This window comes from Platalea leucorodia (genome assembly GCF_965183815.1).
Source record: "Platalea leucorodia genome assembly, chromosome: 3".
NCBI lineage: Eukaryota > Metazoa > Chordata > Aves > Pelecaniformes > Threskiornithidae > Platalea > Platalea leucorodia.
This window is the reverse complement of record NC_138825.1, coordinates 46081902-46109544: the sequence shown is the minus strand read 5'-3', so window position 1 is coordinate 46109544 and position 27643 is coordinate 46081902. Positions and strand designations below refer to the sequence as shown.

General features: G+C 35.8%; 1 protein-coding gene across 2 annotated transcripts in view; it reads right to left on the bottom strand.

The window, feature by feature from the left end:
- The window catches only part of SIPA1L2 (signal induced proliferation associated 1 like 2), an 86881-nt gene extending 61209 nt beyond the window's left edge, over nt 1-25672 (bottom strand). For both annotated transcript variants that reach the window (XM_082305791.1, XM_082305792.1), the window contains exons 1-5: nt 24175-25672; nt 17629-17762; nt 16101-16289; nt 10078-10252; nt 4191-4294 (exon numbers count right to left, since the gene is read on the bottom strand). In XM_082305791.1, coding sequence (XP_082161917.1) covers nt 4191-4294; nt 10078-10252; nt 16101-16289; nt 17629-17762; nt 24175-25639 — 2067 coding nt within the window. In that variant the 5' untranslated portion in view covers nt 25640-25672. The remainder of the gene's footprint in view (nt 1-4190; nt 4295-10077; nt 10253-16100; nt 16290-17628; nt 17763-24174) is intronic.
- Nucleotides 25673-27643: the final 1971 nt, after the last annotated feature.

Below are 27643 nucleotides of genomic sequence, written 5' to 3'. Positions count from 1 at the left end.
GAAGACGGAAAGAAGTGCTCTGGACAGGATAAAGGAATAGGAAAAGAATAAAGTATTGAATGGAGAAGAGGAGGGAACACATACTTCCCTGGGAAGATAAGGATAGCATACTGAAAATGAAAAAGGAATTGAAGGAAACCGGAACTAAGCAAAAAAAATTTATAAGAAACCCTTTTCTAGTTTCCATTCTATAACCTAGATTTTCCTCCCCACTTTTACCTCCTAGTTTTTTTTTCAGGTTCTCAGTTTCCCCTTCCTCTCCCATTTTGAGGTCTGCTCAGGTTTGGGTTTTTTGGGGGTTGTTGTATTATTAATTTTTTTTTTTAATCTGCCTTTCTAACATACTCTAAAGAGTCTCATGCCAATGCAGAGCATAACAGGAACTCTCAACATGGTGCACAGATTACAGAGGATTACTTACAGTAAGAAGATATCAAACACACTTTGACATCATTCTAGTATCAATCTAAATTGGCATGGTAGAATTTGAAAATGAACCCAATCAAGTACAATAGGCAGCCAAAAGGAAATCAGTGAAGTTTTATGTAAGACTACAAGACACGTAAAGGGGAGTCTGGTAAGGAAAATATGTTAGAAAAGCAGAATCCATTAGATTAAAATTATTTATACCGAATAATAGTTACTGTATTAATTTTGAGATTTTAACTACTCAATTCTTAATTTTCAGATATGCATCTCTGAAGAGAAGTACTGTCTTAAAACTTAGCATATTTACAAGTTATGCCTAGCCATAAAAGTCTACCCACTTCTGTGGAATTTTAATTGCCTAGTCAAACTGTGAAACAACAAGGAATTCTTGTTGAAATAGCAGTGAAATATATTCTTCATTCAATTAAACGATGAAATGTTCAGAGTCAGATAAGAAAATCTTCAAACTTATTTTAGTATATTTCTAAAAGAAGTGGTTTCAAAAGTCTTCTTTTCAATTTGTGTTCTTAACCAGTACCAAAACCAGAAATAAATGGCAAAAGATATTTCATCAGATCTGGTTAAACTGAGTTTGGTATAACCACATCTCGTTATGCCATCCGTTTTAACAGTAGCTTAAATTCAGCAAGTTTATTTCAGTATTGCATATCTGTTTCATTTTTAAGTTTTCATTAAACCAGGTGAAAACTGATTAGTTGAACTGATTTGGGTTAATCATGTCTGACTATGTGTACACAAGCAGACTGCAAATGTGCAAATGGGAAACTTGCAAGGGAATGATTTGGAACGGGATGTCACAAAGGTAAAGTTTAAAGGGGAAAGCCTTGAACTATGATTTGAAGAAAAGGCCAGTAAAGGAAAAGGAACTGGCCACACCAGGGCTGGTAGTCTTTTCTGTCCTAGGGAAGGAGCAGCTGACTTGGAAGTTCCCAGCCTATGTTGCAGCCAAAGTGAAAATTACCTTGCTCTTTGGATCTCCTGCTGGCTCTAAAACTAGAGGGATGTCCTGATCAGGGACCAAGCAGGGCGTAGTTATGTCCTGGAAGAAGCAACAAACAGTTCTGGTGTGGCCTATTTTTGGCTCACGGGTATTTGGAATATAAGCAATGCTCAGTGCTTGCTCATTGAAGGTCGTAGTCCTAGATGATGAAGAGTGACTCAATACCTTGTCCAGTCATTACCAAACAAGGGACATAGGGATAGGATGCAATAACCTCTTCACCCGTACATACACAATATGCTAGGAAAAAATAACTATTGAATGGGGGTCTTCATTGCTAACATAACCTAAAAGGAAAATTACCATGGTCCCTAACTCCCTCTTACTTGGGTACGTAGAGTTAGTGAGCCAAACCCTGAGGAGACGAACAACATTCATATTTCACAGCACCTGTAAGTCTCTCTCTATCTTGAGTACAACTGATGCAACTGCATCTGTGGTCTTCAGCACTAAAATGTCTCAAGGAAAAAGACCTAATCGAATTTTGTCCCAGCTTGTGAAAAATGATACTGTTGCTACATTTCACGCTTCAGTATGTATTTTGGAACTAAACAGTAACAGAAGAAAATTAAACAATGATTATAGATCCCTTTTGCACATTAAGGCTGGCTAAATTCTGGTCATTTGGGTGCACTTGTCACATTTCATTAACACGGTGCCCATGCTGTGCAAATACTGCTAGATCCCAGCACCTAAAAAAAATAATGTGGTAGGTCTTCAGATAGGCTTACTACTTGAACTTGGAAAACTGCCACATTATTTTGATCCCAAGAAAGCCATGAATAGTAACATGGTGCTTCTACTAAATACTGAACCTGTTAAAGTGACAGTGATGAGAGTTTACTAAAACACTGTGGAAAGAAGTGCTTGTTGCTCGGGAAAAACATGGAGTTGAAATTGGACGATTTTGCTGTACACAAGATTTGGCACCTGACTAAAAAGACAGACACATATGGAAATTATGAGAATGAAAGGAAGGCACACGAAGACATGAAAGGACAGTAATGGGGGATGGCTGAGCAACACAGCAGTGAAGTTGACAAACAGCAAACAATTATGAAAATTAGTGGATCGTGGTAAGAGGCTATCCTGTTCGCAAACAAGGGAAAGTCATGAAAGACAACAACAGAAGTAATAAACTCCAAGTAAGGACATATTTACTGTCAGTGCCTGTGATTAACTATGAAAATATTACTTTTTTCCTTTTAAGGCAAGCTCATTCAGTGTATTATATCTTCTTAATAGTGTACGCTTTTCCCTATTTACATGTGCTTTTCAGTCAAAGATTGTTATGACTGATTACAGACAGAATAACTCCTACTGTGTTTACTAAATTAATCCTGTATTGTAATAAGGTGTAAATTAAAGTTTAGAGAAGTGGAACAATCTCAAATCAGTGACGATGATCCAATACTTTGATTACTAGCTATTGGCACAGTTGAGCATGTGATACAGCTGAACATTCTGTCTCCTGAAAGCCACACATTTTAAGATCTGAGTCATCTAAACATTCATATTATTCATATGGTGAAGAGTTTCTGTCTTTTGATTCCTAATTTAGTTTCTTTAAACTACATCTAAATCCTAAGTGTAATGAAGTAAAATTTGCAGTTGTCTTAACTGTTCAGTTGAAACAGTTCTTCAAACAGTTCAGAACATTATGCTATATTCTTCCATTTCGATTTTCATTTATCCTTTCTCAAGAATTTTAATCTTTTTATCTTTTTCTTGTTGCCTTGCCACATCTCTTTTTCTTCCCACAAGACGCATTGATAGGGTAGACATGAAAGATACAACTCGCATATGGTTTAACAATCAGTAACCATCTTTCGTATGCTGATCAAAAAGAAAGTGAGATAGCATCTTTATTTCATGACAACCCTCCAAAATGACTGAAATCTTTATATCTTGCATGGCAATGAAAGAATATTCTAAAACTAAATAAATCCAACACTTATTTCTGCAGACCTAGAAAAATGCAGAGTAGTAATGTAGAAAGTTACAAACTATCATCAGTCTGACCTATGAGCAATTCAACTGCCTTTTTTTTTTTTTTTTTAAGTGTTAATGTTGATATAGTATACCAAATGTGCTTGTACTTTTTAATTCAGTTGCAAGAAATATCCAAGACAGGCAAGACAGAGTAACCTTACTGGTGCACCGCACACTTTGGATGCTGTGCTGTCTTTTAGCCATCCTTAATGCTTTAAAGATATTCTGAATTATTATATAAGCAAAGGGAATTCTCTAAAAATAAAATAAGTAAGTACAGTTTTCTGTCTTCACAAGCAGACACCTTCAAGATACAGTTAAGCATTTATTACTAAGCTGACACATTCATGAACATTTCAAGATCTATAATATAAGGATTAAGCGTAATCGTTTTTAAAATCTTATTACATGCATATTTTAACCATAAGACTATTTTCAAGCTTCATTCCATTCAATGTTTCAAACATACATAAGATGTAAATCCAGTCCAAACTGAAAATAACTCATTCACAACAGGCAACAATTCCTTTTAATAACATAATGAAATGGGGGAGATAGAAGTTCCTGAATTATATAGTATAAAAATCCTATGAGATTTCTAATGCCTTGTTATATTTCAAGGAAAAAAATACAATTTGAGTCATATTTCATATAAAACAATTGGGTTTTAAATCAGTATTACTTTTAAAAAACCCTCAATGTCAAACATTTCTAACGTAAGATTACGATGAAAAGTTAAAAAACATACCTGTTGCCTGTTACTGGGCATGTATGGAAGCATTGTTGATACATGAAACATTAACTCATAATCTTTATAGGTAGTATAGAGGGAGTGAGTTCCTGTTGAATCAGCTGAAAATGAATTTAATTGCAAGAAGGTCAGTAAAATAGAACATTCATACTACTTTTTAGGACACCACTCTTTGCATGCTATGATTTAAATCTATTAATGCAATTTAAAAATTTTTTCAATAGAACAAAACCAGTTTGCATCAGATAAAGATCTACTCTTTAGTTTCATATTATGACATAGAAGCGTCCTGCAAGAAATTGCCCAAAGAGTTTGCTGTCTATAAGGCCTAAATGATCTAATTTTTAATATAATGGCATTTCATGAAAAAAAGAACAAACACTTAGTGACTCAAGTATAGTTTTATATTATATATACTTTTGTTATTTAAAACATTAATAAGGACAATTGACCAACCCCATACTTTACCAAAAATAAACTGATAATGCTACTTCAAATCTGACATTAAAACATGTCCTGCAGATCAGACATTTTTAAAACATAAAATATGTACATAATACATTGTAGTACAATGTCAAATAATTTTATTGGGAATTTTAGGACCTTTTAAAATTATTAAAATACATTTCATTTATGATATGACTTAATGTTTTTATTTATTTAGGAAGTTTATTAATAGACTTAGCATTTCAGAATGTTTACAGCAAATTAGATGAGTTTTACTCTGTAGTCATAAATTAATCCTTTTTATCCACCTTGTTTAATATGTCTGGATTATTTAAGTAAGTACAATTAACTTTAAAGCAGGAGGTTGGAAGCACCCTATTGAGTCAAAACAACTATCAATTTTGCTTCTCTTTCTCCATGTTCACTCATTTTTAATACAATTTTATATTACCTACACCAATAAACATTCTCCAGCACTCTCTTCCACACACTGTTTAAGCTTTTGGGGTTTTGTTTTGTTTTAAATAGTAACTGTATTCCAAAAAGAAACTGATTGGCCATGTTAGTTCTCCAGTTAAAAGTATATAAACATACACGTAAAGTGTAAAATTCAACAGTAACCATACTGTACCTGCAGCCCTAAATCTGAAAATATTTATGTGCGTGTATAATTTTGAACACATTCATATTACAACTGGCTTCATCAGTCATGTTTGAACAATAATAAAATTAACTCATTTATTAATATTGATGTAATATAAATTACAGTTAAATAAGAAACAGGAAGCATAATTTCCACTGAAGTTTCTTACTTAAATGTTGCAAAAAAAAAAAAAGCAAACATTATTGCACTCCTCTATTTTAAAATCTTTGTTGAAAATGTAATTCCATTATAACCTTTCCATGGCATTTTAGAAAAACAGAATTCTGAAAGACAGAAGGAGGAAAATTATATTGTGAAATACAAATATCTGCCTAAACTACACCGATCTGAGTAACCCTACTCCCTGACCCCTCTTGCAATTAGATATTAAATAAGGTCAAATTATCTTGAACAGATATTGTACAAAACATTCCCTTTAAATGCTTATTACAGAAAGGCAGATTCCTCACCCTTAAATCAATGCTTTCCTAATACAACATCCTACTTAGTTGAACACTTTTGATTTAGCACCTTGACTTTGGAAACGAGCTGGCAAGTTTTTCTTCTGAAATTTAGTCCCTTACACTATGCAAGCTGAAATCTTCTAACTCAACAGATGCTTTACTGAACACCCACTAAGGCCCACTGTGATTAAATTTACATAGCGGTGGCTACCACAAACATTACTCTGCTGACAATTTTAGTGAAAAAAAATTATACCTGGGCTGACATTTTTGCACCTCATTCCTTTCTAAACATTTTTTATTTCACAAAACGTGAGAAAAATTGGCTAAACTTTTTTTTCAGTTATGAAACATTCCTGCTTTTTTGCAGAAAAGCACCTTTTACCAAAAGAAAGTAAAACAGCACTATTTCTCTGTAGATATAAAATTGCAATGTTTCCTCAATTTCTTTCACCTTCATTTCTCTCTTTGCAGGCATAAGGAAATCAATGCAAACATATCCATAATATAATTCATAATTAAAGTCTGAACATTACAAATGAGAGTATTAATGTTCCAATAATAATATTTTAATTCCTCATTTCTGGTAGGTTGATATGTTTTAAAATGTATACTAGATAAGTTATATAGTGTTGAATTGGTAAAGTTTCCTCTAATTTTCTTATTTCTTGATCTTGGGATTTAGAATTGCATGCCATTAAAAATGCACTAAAGAAGGGCAGAAAAGAGTTTGTAGTTAATATATTCCACATGTTCTTCACATTTGCATGGGATCTGGCTTGGATGGAGTTAATTTTCTTCATAGCAGCCCATATGGTGCTGTGTTTTTCAGATGTGATCAAAACACCATTGATAACACACCAATGTTTTAGTTATTGCTGAATAGTGCTTGCACAGCATCAGGGCTCTCTCCATTTCTCACACTGTCCCCCAGCCCCGCGGAGTGTGTTAGGGGTGGCCAGGAGTTTGGGAGGGGACGCAGCCAAGACAGCTGACTCAAATTGACCAAAGACATATTCCATACCATATAACGTCATGCTCTGCAGTAAACCTGGAGCAGGGGGGAGTTTTTCCACGGTGGCTCTTGCTCAGAATCTGGCTGGGCATCAGTCTGCTGATGGGAGGTGGCAAGTCATTGCCTTTGCATCACTTGTTTTTGTGGGGGTTTTTTGTTGGTTGATTGTTGTGGTGGTGGGTTGTTTTTTTGGTGTGAGTTGTGTTTTTGGTGTTGTGGGTTTTTTGGTTTGGGGGTTTTTTTGTTATTTTTTGTTTTGGTGGTGGTTTGTTTTTTTCTTTTTTTTGCATGGGGCCATGTTTGGTTTTTTCCTTTCTTTCCTTCATTTATTGAACTGCCTTAATCTCAACACACAAGTTTTTCTTGCTTTTCCCCTTCTGATTTTCTCCCCCATCCTTTTTGGGGGTGAGTGAGCAAGCAAGTGGGTGGGGGCTTACCTGTCAGACAAGTCATTCCACCACAATATTCTACATTCTATATTCCATAAGAAATGGACCAATTAATTACTTATCAAAATGTTAAAGAAACAACAAAATTAAAAAAACTTTTAAAAGAAAAAAGCCACAGCTAGTCAAACATCTGAGAATAGAAAAACTTAATAAATGTGAACCCTACAAAAACTAAGCAAGAAATATTACTGAAACCTTATGCCAACCAAAAATGTAGCTACTAGAGATGAAATTATTACACTGTTCTGAACCTGCAGGCAGTCAGATCAATGTATTACCCAACTATAAATATGACATACAGTAATACTTGGGTTTTTTAATATAATAGCATAACAAGAATAACACAAAAAAGATGATAATTAAGTCAGTATTTTACACTTAATGTAAAACTGAAGACTTGATATCTTTGTGAACTCTCTTAATTCCATTCTGTTTGTTGCAAACTATGAGAACATATTATGACAGGCCAATATTATTAATGGCACACAGCATTAGTAAAACATTAAAATTATGTTACTAAATGATATGTATATAATGCCAATCAGCAATGTACATTCATACTGAAGCACGGCAAATATAGACACTGAATTTGCTTGACAGATCAGCATGTATTTTCATATGTAAAAATTACTAGGTGATATTTGGTCACGCTCCGATTGGGGGGGGGGGGGGAACCCCAAACCATAACACCCCTTACTCCTTTGAATTTTTCATCCTTATTTATCAATTCATCCCAGAAGTCTGACATCCATAGTGTGTTAATAAATATTTCTTCATTAATTTGAAGAATGAGTTATTATTCTGTACTGAAATAGCATGCAATAGTCTCTATCAAGCCTGAATTATTAAAGTGAAACAAGCATGGATTTAAGCAAAGAGGCAATAATGTTAATAAAAATAAATGTGGTGCTTATGCAGATTGACAGGGCTACGGAATTGCAGTTTTCCCACCTTGTAAGTCATAAATTAGAATCTGTCATAGGATTCAGCTCACTTTTTTTCACCATTTCCCACCACTACTAGATACGGAGAATGTGAAAGTTTTCTTGAGTTGGAAAGCTGGTCTCCCTTCATTGCAAATGCATGAGGTTTTATCACCAACTTCGCATATCTCATTTCCCACTGGAAATTGGCCTATGGACAGTTTATCTGCAACGGGTACCAACCACAATGTATACGCACTAGACATTTCCAAAAACTTCTAATATGAATCACTAAGTTTCTCTCCTAATGCTGTACAGGAGATGACAGTCCATCATGGTACTACCAGTTTGATAACAAAAGAGAAATCCTTTTATGACTATGACACTGATCAGTGTTCAAATGTACCATTAAAAAAAAATAAAAATCCAGATGTATTCCAGTTAAATGAAGACTGATGTTAAAGTAGCAAAAACATGCAAGAGATTCCTAAGAATCAGGTTAGATCACGTGGATAAGTGGCAGGAGGAACAGAGAAGCAAGTAAGAGGACTTAATGATTCCTAGATCTCTGTGACTATCTGAAAGGCAGAATATCCCTTGCAAGAAAAGAAGATCTTCCCTTAAATTAAGTGCATCTTTCTAAGCTTCCTTCCTGGCAGCTTATCTAACAGTTCAAGGACCTTTCCCATTTGATTAAAAGAGTAAGTAGAATACACACACAGTAGTAGGATTTAACAGTTTAAAAAGATGTACTTCGCTAACAAAAATATTCCTTTTCTGTTATACACAGTCCATACACAGTATATATAAAAAAGTTCTATTTTCAGGATGCAATATGCAAACTACAGCAAAAATAAGGATACAAATCAAATCATAGAATCATAGAATGGTTTGGGTTGGAAGGGACCTTTCACAGCCATCTGGTCCAACCCCCCTGCAATGGGCAGGGACATCTTCAACCAGAGCAGGTTGCTCAGAGCCCCGTCCAGCCTGACCTTGAATGTTTCCAGGGATGGGGCATCTACCACCTCTCTGGGCAACCTGTTCTAGTGTTTCACCACCCTCATTGTAAAAAATTTCTTCCTTATATCTAGTCTTTATACCTATAAAAATAGCTTTTTACAATAAAGAATAATAATGAATACCTAGATATCCTTAGATCACAGCTCATACTGATCAGTTGTCAAAATCCCGTTAAAACTACATTAAACTAAGAATGAGTTAAGTTCAATTTAAGCGCAGTGAAAAGCAGTGCTAATAAAGAAGTGTGTTAACATATCATTGACTTTTTTAACAGCAATACTTAAGCTCCTGTTTTTGCTACAAAACCCAACAAATTTGTACAATTAAATTATTATGCTATTGCACTTAGGGAAACTGAAAGACCTGAGGAAACGGCAGTAATAACACAATGGTTAGGTAGATGAATGTTTATCAGCTGCCAAATGATAACATGCTTACTGTGCATGTGTGAAAAACTAGAAAACTGAGAAAACTTGATTGCTCCTCAAATACAAACATCAGTATGTATGTTGATTAAAAAGAAGCACAAAAGTTTAGTTGAAATAAGGAAAATGGTCCCTTGTCATGACTCCATATTTTGAAATACATTTCTTTTGCCTTTTTAAGGGTAAGATGTTAAAGTATAGCTGGGAAATTCTGAAATATATGAAACATATCACTCACATAGTAGGATTTTAACTAAGTGCAAACAAATGCAATAAGTTGCTTTGATTTTCACTTCTACTAATGCCACGGAAAAAGTAAATAACCTTTCAGACAAGGTGTAACGCATGCTTTTATCATATGCTTTATCTTTCTTATTTACCATATAATCTCACTAACCAAAACCCAAAGTCAAGAGAATGAAAAGACAAAACAGGATTTGCAGAAGATCAACTGGATAATTATATTTTCTACCACAGGCTGGAAACGTAACTTACTTTTATTATCTAGCTGAGCCCTGTATTTACTAAATCCTTTTAGCCGTACTCTCTGGCCCAGCAGATCAAGGAACTCTTCAAAAGCTGGTCCTGCCATCTCATTGTTATACATTTCTTCCTCTGTGCTTTGGCCTGCTTTGCAGTAAAGGATACCAATCTTATGTTGAAAACTCAGCTGAAATAAAAAGGAAAAAAAAATAAATAAAAGAAAGGAAAAATTACAGAAGGAAAGGAAAGTCAATACTAGAACAAATATTAACAATTAAAATATTAACACTGTTATAACCCCTGGCAGAAGTTATCTGAAAGTGAAAGAGTGTTCTGATTTGGTAAATTAAGTCACCACAGAAAGAAAAAAACAAACCAACAAATGAAAACCAAACCAAAAACCAAACCAAAAAACCCCAACAACCATCTTGAAAGAAAACTGGTTTGTCACTATCCAAACACAGATAAAAGCAATACATGAAGTCTTTTTACTTAGTTATCTATAAAAGCACACTCTACTGTATATTATGAGAACTTTAATTGGCAATTTTTGCATAACTATCTTCTTTCTCAGAGTCAAACAAGGTGAGTTTATTTTCCCTTATTTCTACCCTTTAAAGTTCAGTGCAGTTCACTTAAAACAGGCCCTCAGAACAGTAATTTCTGTTATATGTAATCTTTTGCCCTCTCCATAAAATTGTCCATTGTTAAAAATTATTCCCCATTTTCAAAAGTATACTTCCAGCTATAAACCAGATTGCAGTTAAACAAACTAGAGTCTCAATTCTAGAACATTAAAAAGAGACAAATTACTTCTATTAAAAAAGTATAAAAACGATAAAAAGTTAAGTATAAAAAAAGAGATGATTACTTCTTGAGCAGAGAGTATCGTCTTGTTTTCTTAGCTTTTATGCATACTTAAGATGACAAACAGGAAACCTCCATGTGAATGGATTAGTCCTATTATTCTTAAGTAACAACTTTTAGAGCTTCACAAACAGAGACCATCAGTCACACCAGATTCCCTTAAGACAGTTATCTATATTCATGACTCAAATCAGCTCTCCAGCTGTAGACTTCTCTTAATCAAACTTCAGCATTAGTGTCTAAAACGTGTGTTATGCAAAGACTGCATATATTCCTATTAGAGCAAAAGCAACAAGAACACTCTACTTCACCTTAGTCGTATGTAACACATAGTCTGCCAAGTTAAGTATATTGTAAAACTCAAATCCATAGAAATGCTACTGTACCGATGTTTTACCACAGCAGTTTTGACGAAAAGCTATGAGAATACTAAAAGGTTGAATCAAGAAAACAAACATAAATGAAAGAAGGTGTCAAAAATATCGTTTCAGACTTCAAATAATCCTTAACCTTCCCTCTTCAATAAATGCTGCGTTTCTCCATTGTAAGTGGAGAGTTGTATATAAGGCAGTTGCCAACAGTCAATTAAAAAAAAAAAAAACAAACAAACAAAAAAAAAAGAAAACCACTACCCAAATCGTCATCATCCCTGGAGAAATAAAAGCTTTCACTATGCTTTGACTAACCTAGTCTTCTGTGTTTTCATGATGCTACTGCTTTTTTAAGCTAGTATTCTTTCTTTGTCTCCCATGCAATTCAAGATTTAACTTGACGGCATTCTTGGTTTAACTATTTAGCTTCATGCACAACCAACACACAAAAAATCCCCATGATGTCCAAGTTAATGAAGACTTTTGAAGGCCATAGATAGAATCATTGACACTAAGAATCTCGTGCCCGAAAGGTAAATGTATTAAAATGAAGTAACAGGGAAATGCTAGACTATTAAAGTCAATAGCAAAACACTTCATAACATCAATTGGGCCTGGAGTTCTTTTCTTACTCTGAAGTTAAGCCTACCAGTAGGACAATTTCTTCTCATTATAAGAGGCCTAGCTCCATGATTTTAGTAGATCTATTTTCACAGCAACACACAGTACAGAATTTGGTCTACTGGTGTAGAAAACCTGCAGCACAGCAGGAATAAGAGCAATGTATGATGGCAGCCCTCCCGCCTCTCTGGTGAGCCCCAATCCATCCTCTCCCTTTGACAACTGCTTTATGTAGGGGTGAGCCCTTGTGGAACATACTCTGGCAGGAGGCCATTGACCAGGGAGCAGTTAGGAACAAAGAACAGTCTTAGAAAGGACAGGAATGAGGAATGGTGCTGCAATAAGGTTTCACCTGGGCAGCACAGAACACAGAAGAACTAGGAGCTGTGCCAAAGTTTGATGTGGAATGGGAGGGGTGACCATCTGAAATAAAAGAAGATTCTGGGTTATGGATGCACTGTAGGAGCTGCCTGAGTCAGACTGCTGAACTCTGGAGCAGGGCAGGGTTACGATACCAGCTTGTTCTTGTCATTTCCTTTTGACTGGCATGAGATGCTATCCATCCAGAGTGCTTCCTTGTTTGATCCCCATTTTGAAGCACTGTCTGGAAAGAGTTAGGTATTTAACAAAAGGTTCTAGATTGCACACCGGTGACTATTTTATTCAGTGGAAAGCTAGCATGAACATTTCATGGAGGAAACTGGAAGAGAACTGGTCATATAAACATTAGGGCACAGGAAGCACTACCGTTACTTGACGCTTCCCAGCAGAGACTTAAAATGATTGTGAGCACACTGCCACCTCTGTCCCAGACCTGGGTCAAATAGTTTAGCTTAAACCACCGGGAATTTAAGTTAATTTCCTTGACTTCACACTAGAGTTGAGGAATGGAGAAGTTAAATGCTAACTGAGCCACCAACAACAGGGGCAACAACTAACAGTAAAGAAGCACCTGGGCAAAATATTCAGTCTAGAAATATGCAGTCACACTCCTTCATTCTTTCTGAGGGCACCAGTCATTCCTGAATTTGTTCATTAATATCAATATAATTCCGAACAGGAGTGAAGTATATCTCTATCTTCCAAAACAACCTACCATCTCATGGTTTAAACATTGGCCTAGGCGACATTGAAGAGGAGGATCTGAAACTCCTCAGCCCAAGGAAAGAATTAATCCTGGGTTTTCACTTCATGGACAAGTACTGTAAACACTAGGCGATTATGTACAAATTTGATTCTACCAATACCATTATTCCTATGCAAGCTCATTTGCAGTAATCTGAACCTCCTACCCATGTGCTAGGAGCGATCATGACTATGAAATTAGAAGACTTAAGAACTCGCATGCCAAGATCATGGGGACTGTGCAGAAGCAGAAATCAAGGTACCTTTAGAACGTCAATGCCTAAGAAAGAAGTAACTAAATAAGTTTGGCAGGATCTTCTTGTGTGGTACATTTAACTGCCATGAAAAACTACCAAAATATTTAAAACTGATAAAGTTTGCCAGTTTTGAAATGGTACCGCATGCTTACTCAAGTCTTTTTAAGTAAATAATTGCAGACATGGTTCTGATTTGATGATTTCTAAATTAGAAATTTTACATTTAATCTAACACTGAGAACAATTTAATAACGTGACATCAGAAAATAATTTCTAAACCTATTTAGCTCATTGGGTATATGATATGTATTAAAGGTGCATAGCAGTCCTTCCTCAGTCAAAATGACTATGCTCTACTCAGAATCAGTCACTATTGAATCTTGGCTTCTTGTCTTCTTGTACAGTATAGATTCTTTATTATGTAACAAGTTGTTGACTTTCATCATGTGAAGATTTTAGAGTTCTTCTGGGAGGGAACCTCAAGATATTAGACACTCAATAGCCATTAGATATTACTGCAATCAAAGCTCCCAATTTCTTTGGGCTTTTTGTAAGCTTCAGCCTTTGGCCTAGAGAGAAGTGAACATTCCCAGGGGGATGTGAGGGGAACCAAAAAGCATATATACAATAAACAACCATTGGCAGAAATGGGGAGGGGGAGCTAGGGGGGAATTAGAGAGAGATTGAAAAAAACAAAACAAGACAACACCCCCCCCCCCCCCCAAAAAAAAACTTGTCCAGATTATAGATAAATAGTTGACTTTTCTTGTAAATTTACAGTCAAATCTAATGCTGATCATCATATGCCAGAAGAAATTAGGAAAATTCAGATTATTTATATATTCAAATTAGCTCAACCATCCAATTTGCATCTACTTTCTACTGTCATTTTAGAGAGAAAGTTTTACCCACATGTTTCCTCCATAATCCATACCAGATTTCACTGAAAACTATGAAACAGGTAGAAAATGAAATCAAAACACTGAAACAGTCTTCAGTCTGCTGAGGAACTATGCAAACATTTAATACACTGCTACACCAAATGAATATTGTTTTGATGACAGTATTAATCCTCTAGATCATGATTCATATTTTTAAATTCATGACACTTCAGCCAGTCACCACCTTCAGTTGCCAAGCATAACTCTTTTTATTTGCTTGATTAATAAACTGAAAGCATCAAGTACATAAGAGGATTAAAAGCATAAATGGATCTCATGCCAGTTACATGCACAGCTTTCTGTCTATGTTCAAGTAATTACCTCATAATAAGCAGCACATAAGATACATTAATATTACATTTTTCCTGGTGACAGCCCATTTCACAACAGCATTGAATTTTCAGAATTGATCACCCAAAATAAAAAGAAGTGCTACGTACTGCTGTTTCTCAAAATTAGGAGTTGATGATGAAAGAACTACTTTGATCAGTTCAATGGACAATCCCCGTTTCCAATTTTTGGGAAATATTTGTAGTGAGTTTGGGAAATATTCAGGTCAGGTCAAATAAAGTAGTACTCTATGCTGCCTAGAACATACTGCCCCTCTGAGAAGTGAGTATTATTTATTAGATTAACCTAAACTCACTCTGGAGCTCCAAGAGGAAAGACAGAGAGCAACAGTGTATCAGGAACGCTTAGATTCAGAACTGAGTGCTTCTCATTTCCCTTTATTGTTTTACCAGAAGAACTGACAAACACAGGAAAAAGTAAGGACATTTGGCAAAATGAATTTTCAATTAAAAGTCCTCCTCAAAGACTACAGTCAGAGAGAGTAGTAAAATATACATACAAAACTAGCTTAACAATCCACCCAAAAAAGCAATTCTCTTCCCCTGTCTACGTTTACTTGGTTTTGAGCAATTGTTACAGCCACAAGAGAAGACAGAAGAATTCTGGTAGTCACCACCAATGTTAGACACAATCACTACATTCGAAACCAAATTAGCATTAAAAAAATTAATTATACCCCCATCATAATCAACCGGATCCATTAGCTGATTCAACTTCAATAATATGAAGTTGAATAATGACTTTTGCCTAGAAAGTGCAATCTTCACTTTAAATGAACATTTTTTTAAAAACATGGTTTTAAAGTTGATTTAAAAGCCATCACAAGCCTGTCCTTCACAAAATATTCAGAAACTATAGGTTTAGTCACTAGCTTTGAATTAAGCAGATTCACTTTATTGAACCCAATAAGCCTCACTATTTTCTGACCAAATTTAAGCTATATGAATATTTCATTGCCATGCAGTTAATTCATTAGTCTCAATCACAATTTCAGTTGTTTGAATCCAGAAGCATTCTATTCTAGACAACTACTGCAAGTTAATTAGAAAATGTTATTGTAAAAAACAACCCAAAATATTAGATGTAGAGACTTGATACATTATATCCTTTTGCCTCCTTCCTTATACACAATATTAATAAAATGTTAGATTTATTTTCATTTACATCCAGCATTTGTATACATTAAAGTGCAAATACAGATTGCGAAAATCACTTCTTACTGATGTTAAAAGTTTAGTTATAATCTTTCTCTCACTCAGTCATCTAAAGAGAATCTCCATAGACCAATAATTTTTTTTCTAAGCTGCAATGTATTTTAAAAATAATTTGCTTAGGAAAGCAAACATCATTTTGTAAATGAAAATGCACAAGTATCTCCAAAACCAAGAAAGTGAATGGTTTCCATTAGAGACCCATGTTTATTAACATTGCCTGCAAAATATTTAAGATTTTTTTTTTTTTTTAAATGACTAGTCTTTAAAGAAAAGTCATGTGCTACATACCCCTTGTTCATCCAGTTTAAGCAGCTGTTCAGGTACTTTGGGTGAGTTGGAAGCCTGCCTCAGGCACTGAATGCTCAGCTCTGGTATTACATACTCCAGTACCTCTTTGAGAGGCAGACCTCTTGCTGTGCCATGCCGAGCAGTGGATGGTATAGCATCTTCTAAAATTGCTCCTCTAAGTGTAGTAAGCTGCAGTAAAGGTAAAAGACACAAAAAAATTTTAATTCTAGTACTACAATGACTTTTAAAGATACAAACTTTAGCAAAAGCATGGAAGAAAGAATGGGAAGAAAAAGATCCCTATTTTTAATTTTTTTAACCAGCAAAAAGATTATTAAATAATTTTTAAAGAGGAGACAGGCTTTTATTGTCTCAGTGACAAATATATTTTTTGTTTAAAGAAATTCACTGATGATCTTATTAACTTATTCTAATTCCTAAGACTTACTTTTTTTGGAAAAAAATATTTAAAACACCAGGAAAACTAAAAATTGTTAATGCCATACTACCCTAGCAGAGACAGTAGTTGAATGTGAGGCTGGACAGGTGAGGTAAGCTACAGCTAATGGCACCTTCATTTAACCCATCCACCTATTTTTTAAACCATGCTGCTTTAGCTTCATTGGATTTGGCAAAAAGAGAGTAGTTTCTTGGGAGTGAGTCAGCTGAATCACCTCTCCACACATACATGCACAGACACCCCTTTTTCTGGCAATGAAAGAAAAACCTAGCCTAAAAAAAATTTTCTGTATATCTGTTTCTATATTTATTTGTAAAAGCACATGAGCCCAGAGATATCAGGAGGTCTAGCTAACACTTCTTTATGTCCTAATCACAATAAAAAGCAATAGTCCTAAGGATCATGAAAACGTATAGGTGCTTGTTACAATGATAACATCGTGTATTTTCATACAAATCAAAGCTAGTTGCTGTGATAAAGAAATTAGTTTGCAAGAGATACTAATTAACTTGAAACGGAAGTTATGAGACATGTCCTTCCACAACGATTACAAGCAAGCTATTTTTCCAAATAAGACAATTATTTTTACCAACATATTAATATTCCTTCCACAAATCATGTATGTAGAAGTACAGAAAAAAGCTTCTAAGAAAGTATTTTGAAACAAAACACAAAAATACAAATAAGCCATAGAACTAGCTTCCATATTTTTCCCCTCCCTTTTCCCCTACACTTCTTAATCTTTTATTTCTATCATTAGAAACTTAACATCAAACAGCTTGATACAAATTTATCTTCAGCTTTGTTCTTATCATCTGTTCCCTTGCTTGCCCCCTGCAGTTCCCTTCAGCCAACCTACCTCCTTTTAGGTGCCTGCTCAAAAATAGAAAAATTTTATGCACTACACAAGAGGAAAACTTTGTTCCAGGAGCAACTACATTTACTAACAGTACAAGAAACATCACTTTCCATTAACAGATTTACTTCCAAAGTTAGTAACATATCCACAGACGAAGAGGTAGTATCCTAAGCTCTAAGTTAACTTTTCCATTACTGAAAGACCATTACCTCACTTGTCCTGAAAACTATACGATAGTTGAATTGAGATCCTTCTTTCTCCTTGGCATCTTCAACCTTCTCCCTCCGGATGCTGACTGCTACAGGTCCAAGATTTTCATCTATTCCAAAGTAGTTCTGATGCTCTTTTGCACAAAGGTGAATGAAGAGACAAGAGAATAATGAAGTATGAGTCTCCTAGAAAATGTCCATCAAATCTCATTAATGCAGCAAGAAAAAAAAATTATTTTTAATTGAGCTATGAGATCTGTAAATACACTGGCTTGTGATCTTCTGAACTGCACAATAAGTACATAAATCACAAAATGCTAATTTTAATGAGCAGAATTATCACTCATATCACATAACTCAAATTACTGCAACTGCTGCTACTATGAGATAATAATTTTTTGTATTCTTTGTTACTAAGAAATTAATCATTTTGCTTGATGGTGTAAGAAACTACTTTGGAGAAACTATATACATAAAGTCTTCAACAAAAGCTAACAGTCTTTAAACAAATAAGGCACTAAGTAGCTTCCTTCATTTCATTCAATTTGTTCTTATTCTTATTTAAAGCTTTACATTCAAAGCAGCAACTCGGTTTTAACAAGTGAAAACTGAGGCTAGTAACTCTTTAGTCTTTGATGAATAGTTACATTCATCCTTGAGTCAACTGGCCCAGTCTGGGAGAGTAAAGCACTACTGACAGAAGAGGAAGATCAAGTTGGAGACCACTTAAGCAGACTAGACACACTCAAGTCCAAGGGACCAAACAGGTCAACATGTTGAGAGAACTATAGTGAGTGGTTACACCCACCTTCAAAAAGGGCAAGAATGAGGGTCTGGGAAGCTATAGACTAGTCACCATAAACCTTAGTTCCCAGGGAGATTAAGGACTAAATTCTCATGGAAGACATTTCCAGGCACATGCAGGACAAAAAGATGCTTGGAAACATCCTGAATAGATTTACCAAATGCAAATCGTGCATGACCAACCCAGTTGCTTTCTACAATAAGATGACTGGCTTTATGGATGAGGAAGGAGCAATGAATGTCACTTACTTATACTTTAGCAATGCTTTTTACACAGTCTCCCATAGTATCCGTGTAGCTAAACTGAAAAGACATGGTTTGGACATCCAAATTACAAGGTCGACGTAAAGTGGCTGAAGAGCTGGCCTCAAAGGACTGTGATCAGTAATACAAATTCCAACTAGTGGCCAGTTATTAAAAGGTTTATCAAAAGTTGATAGTGGAGCTGTTACTGTTTAATATTTTTTTTTAAATTATCTAAATGGTGGAATGGAATGCATCCTCAACAAGTTCATGTACATGACCAAGCTCAAGCAGAACAGTTCTGTATTGGAGGTTAGGGCTGTAGTTGGGTGCAATAACCAGGTGAGTAACCGTCAGGTTTTTAACAAATGAGTAATATGTGCATAGGGCAGATACTGAAATGCATAAACCTTGCAGTATTTTACAAAAGTAGGCAAAGGAGGTTAACTCATCCACACAGGTTGAGTCCTATAGCTGTAGGGTCTCTCTGCTTCACTGCCCACTCTCCCCTTCCCCTGGAGGCAGCTGCTGCTGAGATGGGACAGCTGAGCTGCATGTGAAGCAACTCCTAAACCAGTGAAGTTTTCAACCTGACATGTTAAAACAAACTCTCCCTCTGACAGTCTGAGAAAATGGACTGACAAAAACCTTATGAAGACCAACATAGATTTGTACCTGGAACAGAGCAAGCTCATACAACAGCACAGGATGGGGACCCACTGCCTCAGGAACAGCTGTGTAGAAAAGTACTGGGGACCCTGGTGAGCAACACACTGCACAGCAACCAGCAGAACCCCTTGGCAGAGATGAAGGCTAACCACACTCTGGGCTGCACTAGCAAGAGCATACCAGCAGGTCAGGAGATGACATTATGCCTCTCTATTTGTCACTTTTGAGGCCACATAAGGAGTAGTGTCCAGTTTTGGACAGAGTGGGACGAGGCCAGCAGACAACTACCAAGACAATTAGGGGGCTGGAACATGTAACAGATGAGGAGAGGTTAAAGGAGATGAAGCCTTGTGCAGCCTGGAGAAGAGCAGGTTAAGGGGGGCAAATAATTGCAGGATCCCACTAGCTGATGGGGGGGCTATAGAGAAGGGCGAGCCAGACTCTTCTCCAAGGTACAGAGAGAAAGGACAAGATGCAACCGTCACAAGATGCAGTCCCTCACTGAAGGGAACCAAACACAGGAACAGGTTGCCAGGAGAGTTTGTGAAACCTCCATCCTTAGAGATGGTCAAAAGCTAAAGGTACAGCTGAAGGGGAACAGGTTCTGAGCAATTTATTCAGAACCTACCTTTAAAGGCAGCTTTAAACAGGGAATTAGGCTGGATGACCTCCAGAAATGTGTTCCAATCCAATTTATGCTATAATTCCATACTTTAAATAACAATGAAGTAATAGACTAATTTCTCCTTTTAAGATTGTCTGGATTAAAAACCACTTTGCTAGCATTTTTGAGCTAGTTTGATACTTTTTTTTTTTTACAATGTATTTATAGAAATGTGTAAGGAGGTTTTCACAAAATGTCTTCCACTGAGAAGTCAACCATACTCTCCAAATGGATACAAAAAAAATAAAGTTACCTCTACATAAATGACAGTCTTATTTGTCAAATCAAGTTTAAATTGAGCTTCCAGTAGACTTTCAAAAATCTATCCATAAAGTATCTTGGTGGTTACAGTCCATCTCCCAGTAGAGAGAAAATGAGTAGCAGCACATTACAACTAACACCCTTTTTTTGGAGCACCTGGGATCAAAGGGGCACAGACATTATTTGCTCATGCTCACCAACTACATTCCTTCCCCAGCCTGAGCACTGTACCTACATGGATAAATTATACCTCATGGATTTCCCAGTATTAAATTAAAACTTTGAGCCTTAATGGGCAAATTTATCAAATGGAACAGGATTTTACAGATCAGAGAGAGATTCAGAGGCCAAACACCTTCAACAACATAAAAACTCCCCACAGCTGTATATTCAGGCTTTGACAAAAGGTAAAGTTCTCAGTTAGGGTTTCTATAGCCTTCCATTTTGATGTAAATCTATTACACAGTTACTAGATTTCTTGGCTGCAGTATTTCTGAGCAGAAAAATGCAAGCTTGGCAGATATCTTCTTATTTCTTGCACAATATGAAAGACACAAAACCAAAGATGTTATTTATGTACATTAAAAATAAAACAGATACAACAGTTTCAAGAATGGGAGTTAAAGAAGCTGATGTAAATGAAAGAATAGCATGGCTACTGATATTCTGGGAATTGGGGAAAACATTTTTAATTCAAGGCGCCTTTTTTTTTTTTAGATCTCATAACGTACAAACTCATTAAGCTCATTTAGATGTATTTATGTTGATTTAAAAGTATTGACTGGAGATAAGAGAAGAAAATAAGTGCTATTTTCTAGCTGTTTAAAGAGACATGGTAAAATATTCCTCATTTTTTACTTTTTCATTTTAAGGAATAATTGTCAACTTTTCTTCTAATACAAAAGTCTTACTTATACAAAACTGAGTCAATACCAAAAGCTTACTAAGCCTGTATACTTCTTCTAGGACATTTTTTCAGTTTCATATCAGCAGATAGATACAATGATATATTAAGAAATGGTTGCAAGAATCCCTCAGATAAAAAGCATGGTAGTAATAGTCAAGTCTCAAGGTATTATGAGGATAACTGCACAAGGTGAAAAGGACAAATCAACAATAATAAAAGCATATTTCAATTGTCCTTTTTAAAAATCAACATAGCTTTTTTCCCTTCTCATCCCCTTTTATCCCACAAAAATACAGTTCACTAGAGGACACCATTAATAAATCAAAACCATGAGATAAAATAAAATATTCTAGCTTTTACAAACCTTAACTGAAAACTGAGAAGATATTTTCCATAAACATTAACATATTTTACATCAGTCGTGTTGGATTTGATTTTAACAATAGTTAGAAAGCTTATAAATATGCAGTATAAAACTACAGCTCATTTCAGAAGACATTGAATTCCAAATCTCTCATTTCTTGAAAGGGAATGGAATAATTAGTGCTACACATGCCAGGGTGTTTCTTCCATGCATCTTAAAACAGAAATAAAACTTGTATGCTGACAAGTGCCAATTATAAAACTGTGAACTAAATCAAATATTCAGAAAGTTATTTCTTTTTCATAGATATCTTGTTAAAGGCAAAGAAAATCGGTGGCATTACATGTGTCTCTATATACAAGTGACTATTGTTTGCTAAATTTTTATTTCATCCTTCCACAATTATTTTGCTAAATTCTACTCTGCTATTAAATCTATGATTCAATGAACAATCAGCTAGGAGAGGTCACTGTCATGGAAGAGCATCAAGTAAGACTCAGTATGCATATAAATGTCACTTTTTCTTACATGGGATATCAGCACAGCAACAAGACATTTTGGTGGCCAAGGCAAAATGCTTGTTTTATTTCTTCTACCCACAATAAACTTTGCTTAGGTGAGAATTGTGTTCAGCTGGAAATAATCTGGAGATTCCTTACATGCTTGATCCCTCGAGATAACAGGTATCGAAAATTAAGTTTTCGGTTCCATCAACATGTTTGCCCTGACTTGCTATCTGTCTCATAAGAGCCATCCAATACAGATTTCTCTCACACAGCTTCTGTTACAGCTCTATAGAAAGATAATGTGGAACAGGGCATGGCTTATATATCATCGTAAAGGTAAGAGGGTAATGATTTATCACTGGATATCAAATGCATCACATCGTATTTACTTTTGAAGAACTCTACCTACAGAACAATTAGTAACAAGGACAATAACAACTCAAGTTTGCTAGTATTATACAATGTGGGATAAAACTCTCAGATACTATTTCTTAACTTTTTAACACTATAAACATACTTTACTTTTAATCAAGAGATCATATATACATAATATCAGAAGTTAATTAAAACTAATTACATTCGCATCAACTTTCCAGAAAAGTCATTAGGCTTGTTTATAGTATATTATTTAAAGCGTTTTTCAATACTGTTCGTATTTTCTTTTTTTAATCTCTCTGACAAGATTTTTCTTCACAAAAAATGTTCAGCCCTTCAGAACCTGTAACTCATCCATGATAAAAGCATTTCACAAATAAGTCCTCTTTCATTTGGCTTAATGTTGTCCATCTTTCCCCCCCCCCCCCCCCCCCCGTCCTGCCAGCACCTTTGTCCATTGACAATCTTCCTCTCATTTCTGTCTATGCAAATCCTTTCTTTTCTCTGCCCCTCAAAAAATATGCCACCCTTCTGTTACAAGTTTTCCTTCATTCTCTTCCACTCTGACTCCCTCAGCACTTTTTGATCCTTTACAGCCTGCCTAGCTTAAAAGCCATTTTGAACCTCTGAATTTACTGCCCCTTCCTTGCTTAGCTCTGGGTCTTTTTTCTCCTCTTCCATGACAGATCCAGATTCTTTTCTTCCTTGCCTTTTATATACAGTGGTTTTACAGCCAATACGTTGTAGGTGTCTACGTATTGTGAATACAAGCACTGGACTGGATCCTCTTTCACGTCCCTTGTAAAGGGTCACAGGAGGAAGGAGTACAGTACAGAACAGTACTTATTTCCTGCTGTTCAAACATAGTTAGAAAGCAGCGGATGTATGGTTTCAGGAAGACTCAGGCAGTAACAAACAGTTTTAAGGACAGAAGCAGATTTTTTTTTTTCTTTTCTTTTAATAACAGCAAAAAGACTGAGCTGTAATTCGTAACACTGAAAGGACCGAGACAGGTATTTTGGAGTTCTCCCCACAAAAACAGAGATTTCACACACATTGCACAATGCAGTACTGAATACAGATAGCCAAAGTAGATCACGAAGTGGAAATAGTTTATCTGAATAACAATTCAAGCCGAGATAATTACTCTGCTGAAAACAGTACCCTGGCACTGAACATACCCCAAAAGAATAGGGTAAAAGGTTAGGAAAAAGGCATAAACCAACCTTCTTTAAGCTGAAAAACTAAATATAATCAGAAGCTCTCTGTTTAAGAAGTACGTATATGTGCATACAGTATGAAAGGCCCCAAGAGACACTTGAAGACAGCAGAATCTAGAAGAAGGGAGTCAGAAGCCTCAATAATAAAATCTTCTCTTCTGGAGGCACCTTTTAGGAAATAACTATTTCCAATCTGGGTATCAGTATTTCCAATGCATTTACCGGATATAAATGTCATCTTTTCCTCCTGCCCACCGAGAAAGTTTGAAGTTCAGAGAAGTTAGTTTATGCACTAATTTAAATGACCCCACACTTAGTCAACTTACACAAGTATTGCACATCTTTATACATAACCCACTGGTTGTTGAATATCCCTCTGGGAAAGCAAGAATAACAGGCTTAATTTTAGTAAAGGATCCCCTGTAATACTTAGGTCTCTCTATAGAGAAGGAAGAAAAAAAAAAAGAATCTTTACAAAGCAACTTAAATCTAATGCATGAATATCTCAGAACAGTTGCATTAGAAAAATTTACCTTTTCCATAGAAGAACTTGCGGTAATAATATGCTCCAAGATCAATGTGTTCTATGATGTAACGCTTCACTTTCTCTCTGTGAATGGACTGGTTTTCTCTTGGTACTTCCAGTACTGAAACACCAGCATTTGTGCAATGGGAACTTAGAGAGGACTCGAAAGAACAACTTTCACCTGAAGAAAAAGATGCTGAATTCGCCCTAGAAAGTGCAATCCGTCTATCTCCTTCCCCACCAGTTTCATTCCTGAAGTAAGGGCAACTCAATACTAAATCATTGCTTTTCCCATCACCCTCATCAGCATCTAAATTCTCTTTTGAATTGAGGTCCTCTTTGCTTCCCAAAGGAGATTCACAGTTTCCCGTTTGGCCTGCTGGCATCTGAGTTTGTGACGCAGCTGAAGCCCCAGTGGTTATATTTTTTCGTTTTCCTACATTTACTCTGGTAGCCATTGCTTCATTTATGTTAAACAAAACGCTCTGAACATCATAATGTGCAAAACATTTCTGGCAGTTCCAAGAACGAACATTTCTGTCAAGTCTATCATCCAGATCAGCTGAAAACTTAAAAGTTTCATGCTCACTTTTAACTGTTCGTAATTTTCTAAATAGAGATGTTTCTACTGCTTCTGATTTTAGTCTCCTCTTGAAAGATTTCTCCCTGTCTCGACCAATAAGTAGGGCACTATCCATATAATCCAAGCCAGAAATCCTGACAAATTCTCCCCTGGAAATCTGCGCAGCAGCGTGTAGACTTGGAGAAACTGTAGGATCACAGTGGAAAAACTCAGAAAATCCAAATGGAGCAAGGGTTTTATGTTCAAAATTTTCCACTCGGTACCCTCTTAGCATTGCAAAAAAATTTTCTCCAGACAAGCCTTGTCTATCAATTGAAGAGGTACTGCCATATTCTCTATGAAGAGCTGCTCCAGTATTTGGGTTAACAGCATTCTGGTCTAACACATCTTCAGCATCAATATCACTTATTGTCACATCACTGTTGCTTCTTTGCCTTATGGGATGAAGTCCCCGTTGAGGGGAATGAACAAAAAGATCTCCAATCGAATATTTTCCCTCCGTAAATTCCAATTCTAGCTCTTCTTGCTGTCCATCACTTTGGTCATTTTGTCCATTTGGAAGTACTGAGCCAACACTTTCATAACTGGTTGGAGGTCTGTTTTCCCAAGCAGCTTTACTCAGCTCTTTAGAGCAATCCTTTTTAGGAGGCCATTCAGATACCCTTGCTCGAACACCCATTTTAGGCACAGCTGGTGTACCATTTGTTTGATTATTTTCATTTTTGCTGGATGCATTTGAAGAAACAGGAGGACCCATGCTACCATTCAAAGCTTTAAGTTTTCTAGCAAAATAATCGTCAGATTGCATGCTTCTTGAAGACTCCCTGAACTTTGAGGAAGTTCTGCTAACTTTGTGCTTATCTTCTTGCAAAGACCTTTGATCACTCATGTCCAGTCAGTGGGAGGGGAACCGCTACTATTGCATAAATTTACTGTTATTTTTGTTATTACATTGTCTTTTATGGGCCAATAAACTGCAATATAAAAATACAGTTACAGTCTTCCCAGAAGTGCAAGCAGAAACCTCAGTGTACCATTGTTGTACTTCTGTCAGGAGAGCAATCTTAAAACATTTCCTTCAGTTCAGACGCATGCAGTTCAATATTAATCCAGACAAATTTCTTTTATCTGTTCATAAAAAAAAAAGAGAAAGTGTATTAAAATGTTTATAATCAATAACGGTAAGCTTCCAATGTTGCTTGGATATACACAACACCCCATGAAACTGGAGACTTGTCTTCTATGGTTTTCTATCCTCTGCCCTCTTAAGAGTCAAAAAATGCAATAATCCCAGTTTCCCATATGATGCCCACAGGACACAAGCGGTTTGAACCTGCATATCTCTCATGGGCTAACCAGTACACACACACTGAACAGCAGACCAGGTCCTGCCAAGCAGAATAGCCACTTACAATTCTCTCTGCGTTTCCTTCAATGCTGACAGCAACTTAGATGTCTGTTCTCTGTTTAATCACTAGGGGTTTTTACGTAACATGAAAGAACACAGCCATCTCTAAGATCCAGTTTCAAGCAAACTTGAAAAAGGTCTAATACACACAGGAGTTACTGGGGCAAGATTGGTAGAAAATGTAAGCAAAATATATGAAACAGATAGGACCTTAGACAATGAAAAGTGTTTTGTCCCATTTAAAAGAACATTTTAAAGGTAAGTAATCTCTCCACTATGATTAGTTCAGTGAATAAATGTATTTCGCCTTTTTTTTTTTTTTTTCTTCTCTCTCTCTCCCCAAAGGGGGATTTACTTCCATTCCTTTATTTGGAGTGTAAACTATTACTTAGCTGTGTAAAACAGTTAGAGTTGTTTCTGTTACATTATATTCCTCTGGCTGGAAACTTAGACTGTTAACCCAGTTACTGTGCTAAAGAACATGTCAGCTGCCTTCACAAATAAGAAAAGATAGTAGCCCTATTGATAAGTGTTAATTTGCTTACAAAATCGGAATTGTTAGGATATAAAAATATTCTTCGGTGGCTTTAATAGCCTTAGGAATGACCATGACTCATGCTGTGAAGCTAGACTAAAATAAGAGACAAGATGGTATGTTATATACTTCCTTTTCAGTTTTTGTTCCTTGTACATGGAACATGTATTATGCCAACATAATGATGTTTTAAGATGTTGCAAATAAGCACAATAAGCATTTACCAGAGTTTAAAAAAAGGTCAGGTCAAATTAGCCTGGAATATGAATTCTCCCCTTATTTCATTGAAGATATGAGGTGGTAAGAAGAGCTCAGAAGATAAGTGTTTTTTTCCCCTACATTTAATGCCATAAAAATTCTCAAGGAGAAAAAAAAAAAAAAAAAAAAAAAAAAAAAAAAAAGGCAGGGGGGCAAAGGAATAATATACATTAAAACTTGACAGATTATTTTTTCTGCTTGTCAGAAATCAACACAAAGTTGTGTTTGATACAGCAAACTTTAGGACTCTTCTACTGAAATGAGTTAATAAACACAAGTTAGACTTACGGTAGTGGGATAAAAATATAGCATTGCAGCTTACTTTTGCTACATACGAGGTCCTCAGAACTCCTGTTTGATGGACAACGGTGTCAATTAAACCAAAGGTTTTGTTTTCTTACAGGAGTCCAGAAGATTGTTTAAGCAACTGATGTGCTCAGAGAAACAATATTCCAAAAGCTGCCTGTAGGATTTTTTAAACAAACAAATGCACACTACCACCCCATTTATTTTCAATCCAAATCCACAATGCGATTTACTGTTTGGCCTCACAAACGGCTGTATTTGTGGAAGGCAGGAGAGAGCCTGAAGACCACAGGAAAGCAAGACTTTTTTTTTTTTTTGGTAGTGGTAGTTTAAATACTTGATACAAGAATGGCCTGAGTATTTTAAAACAAAGGTACATTGCAAAA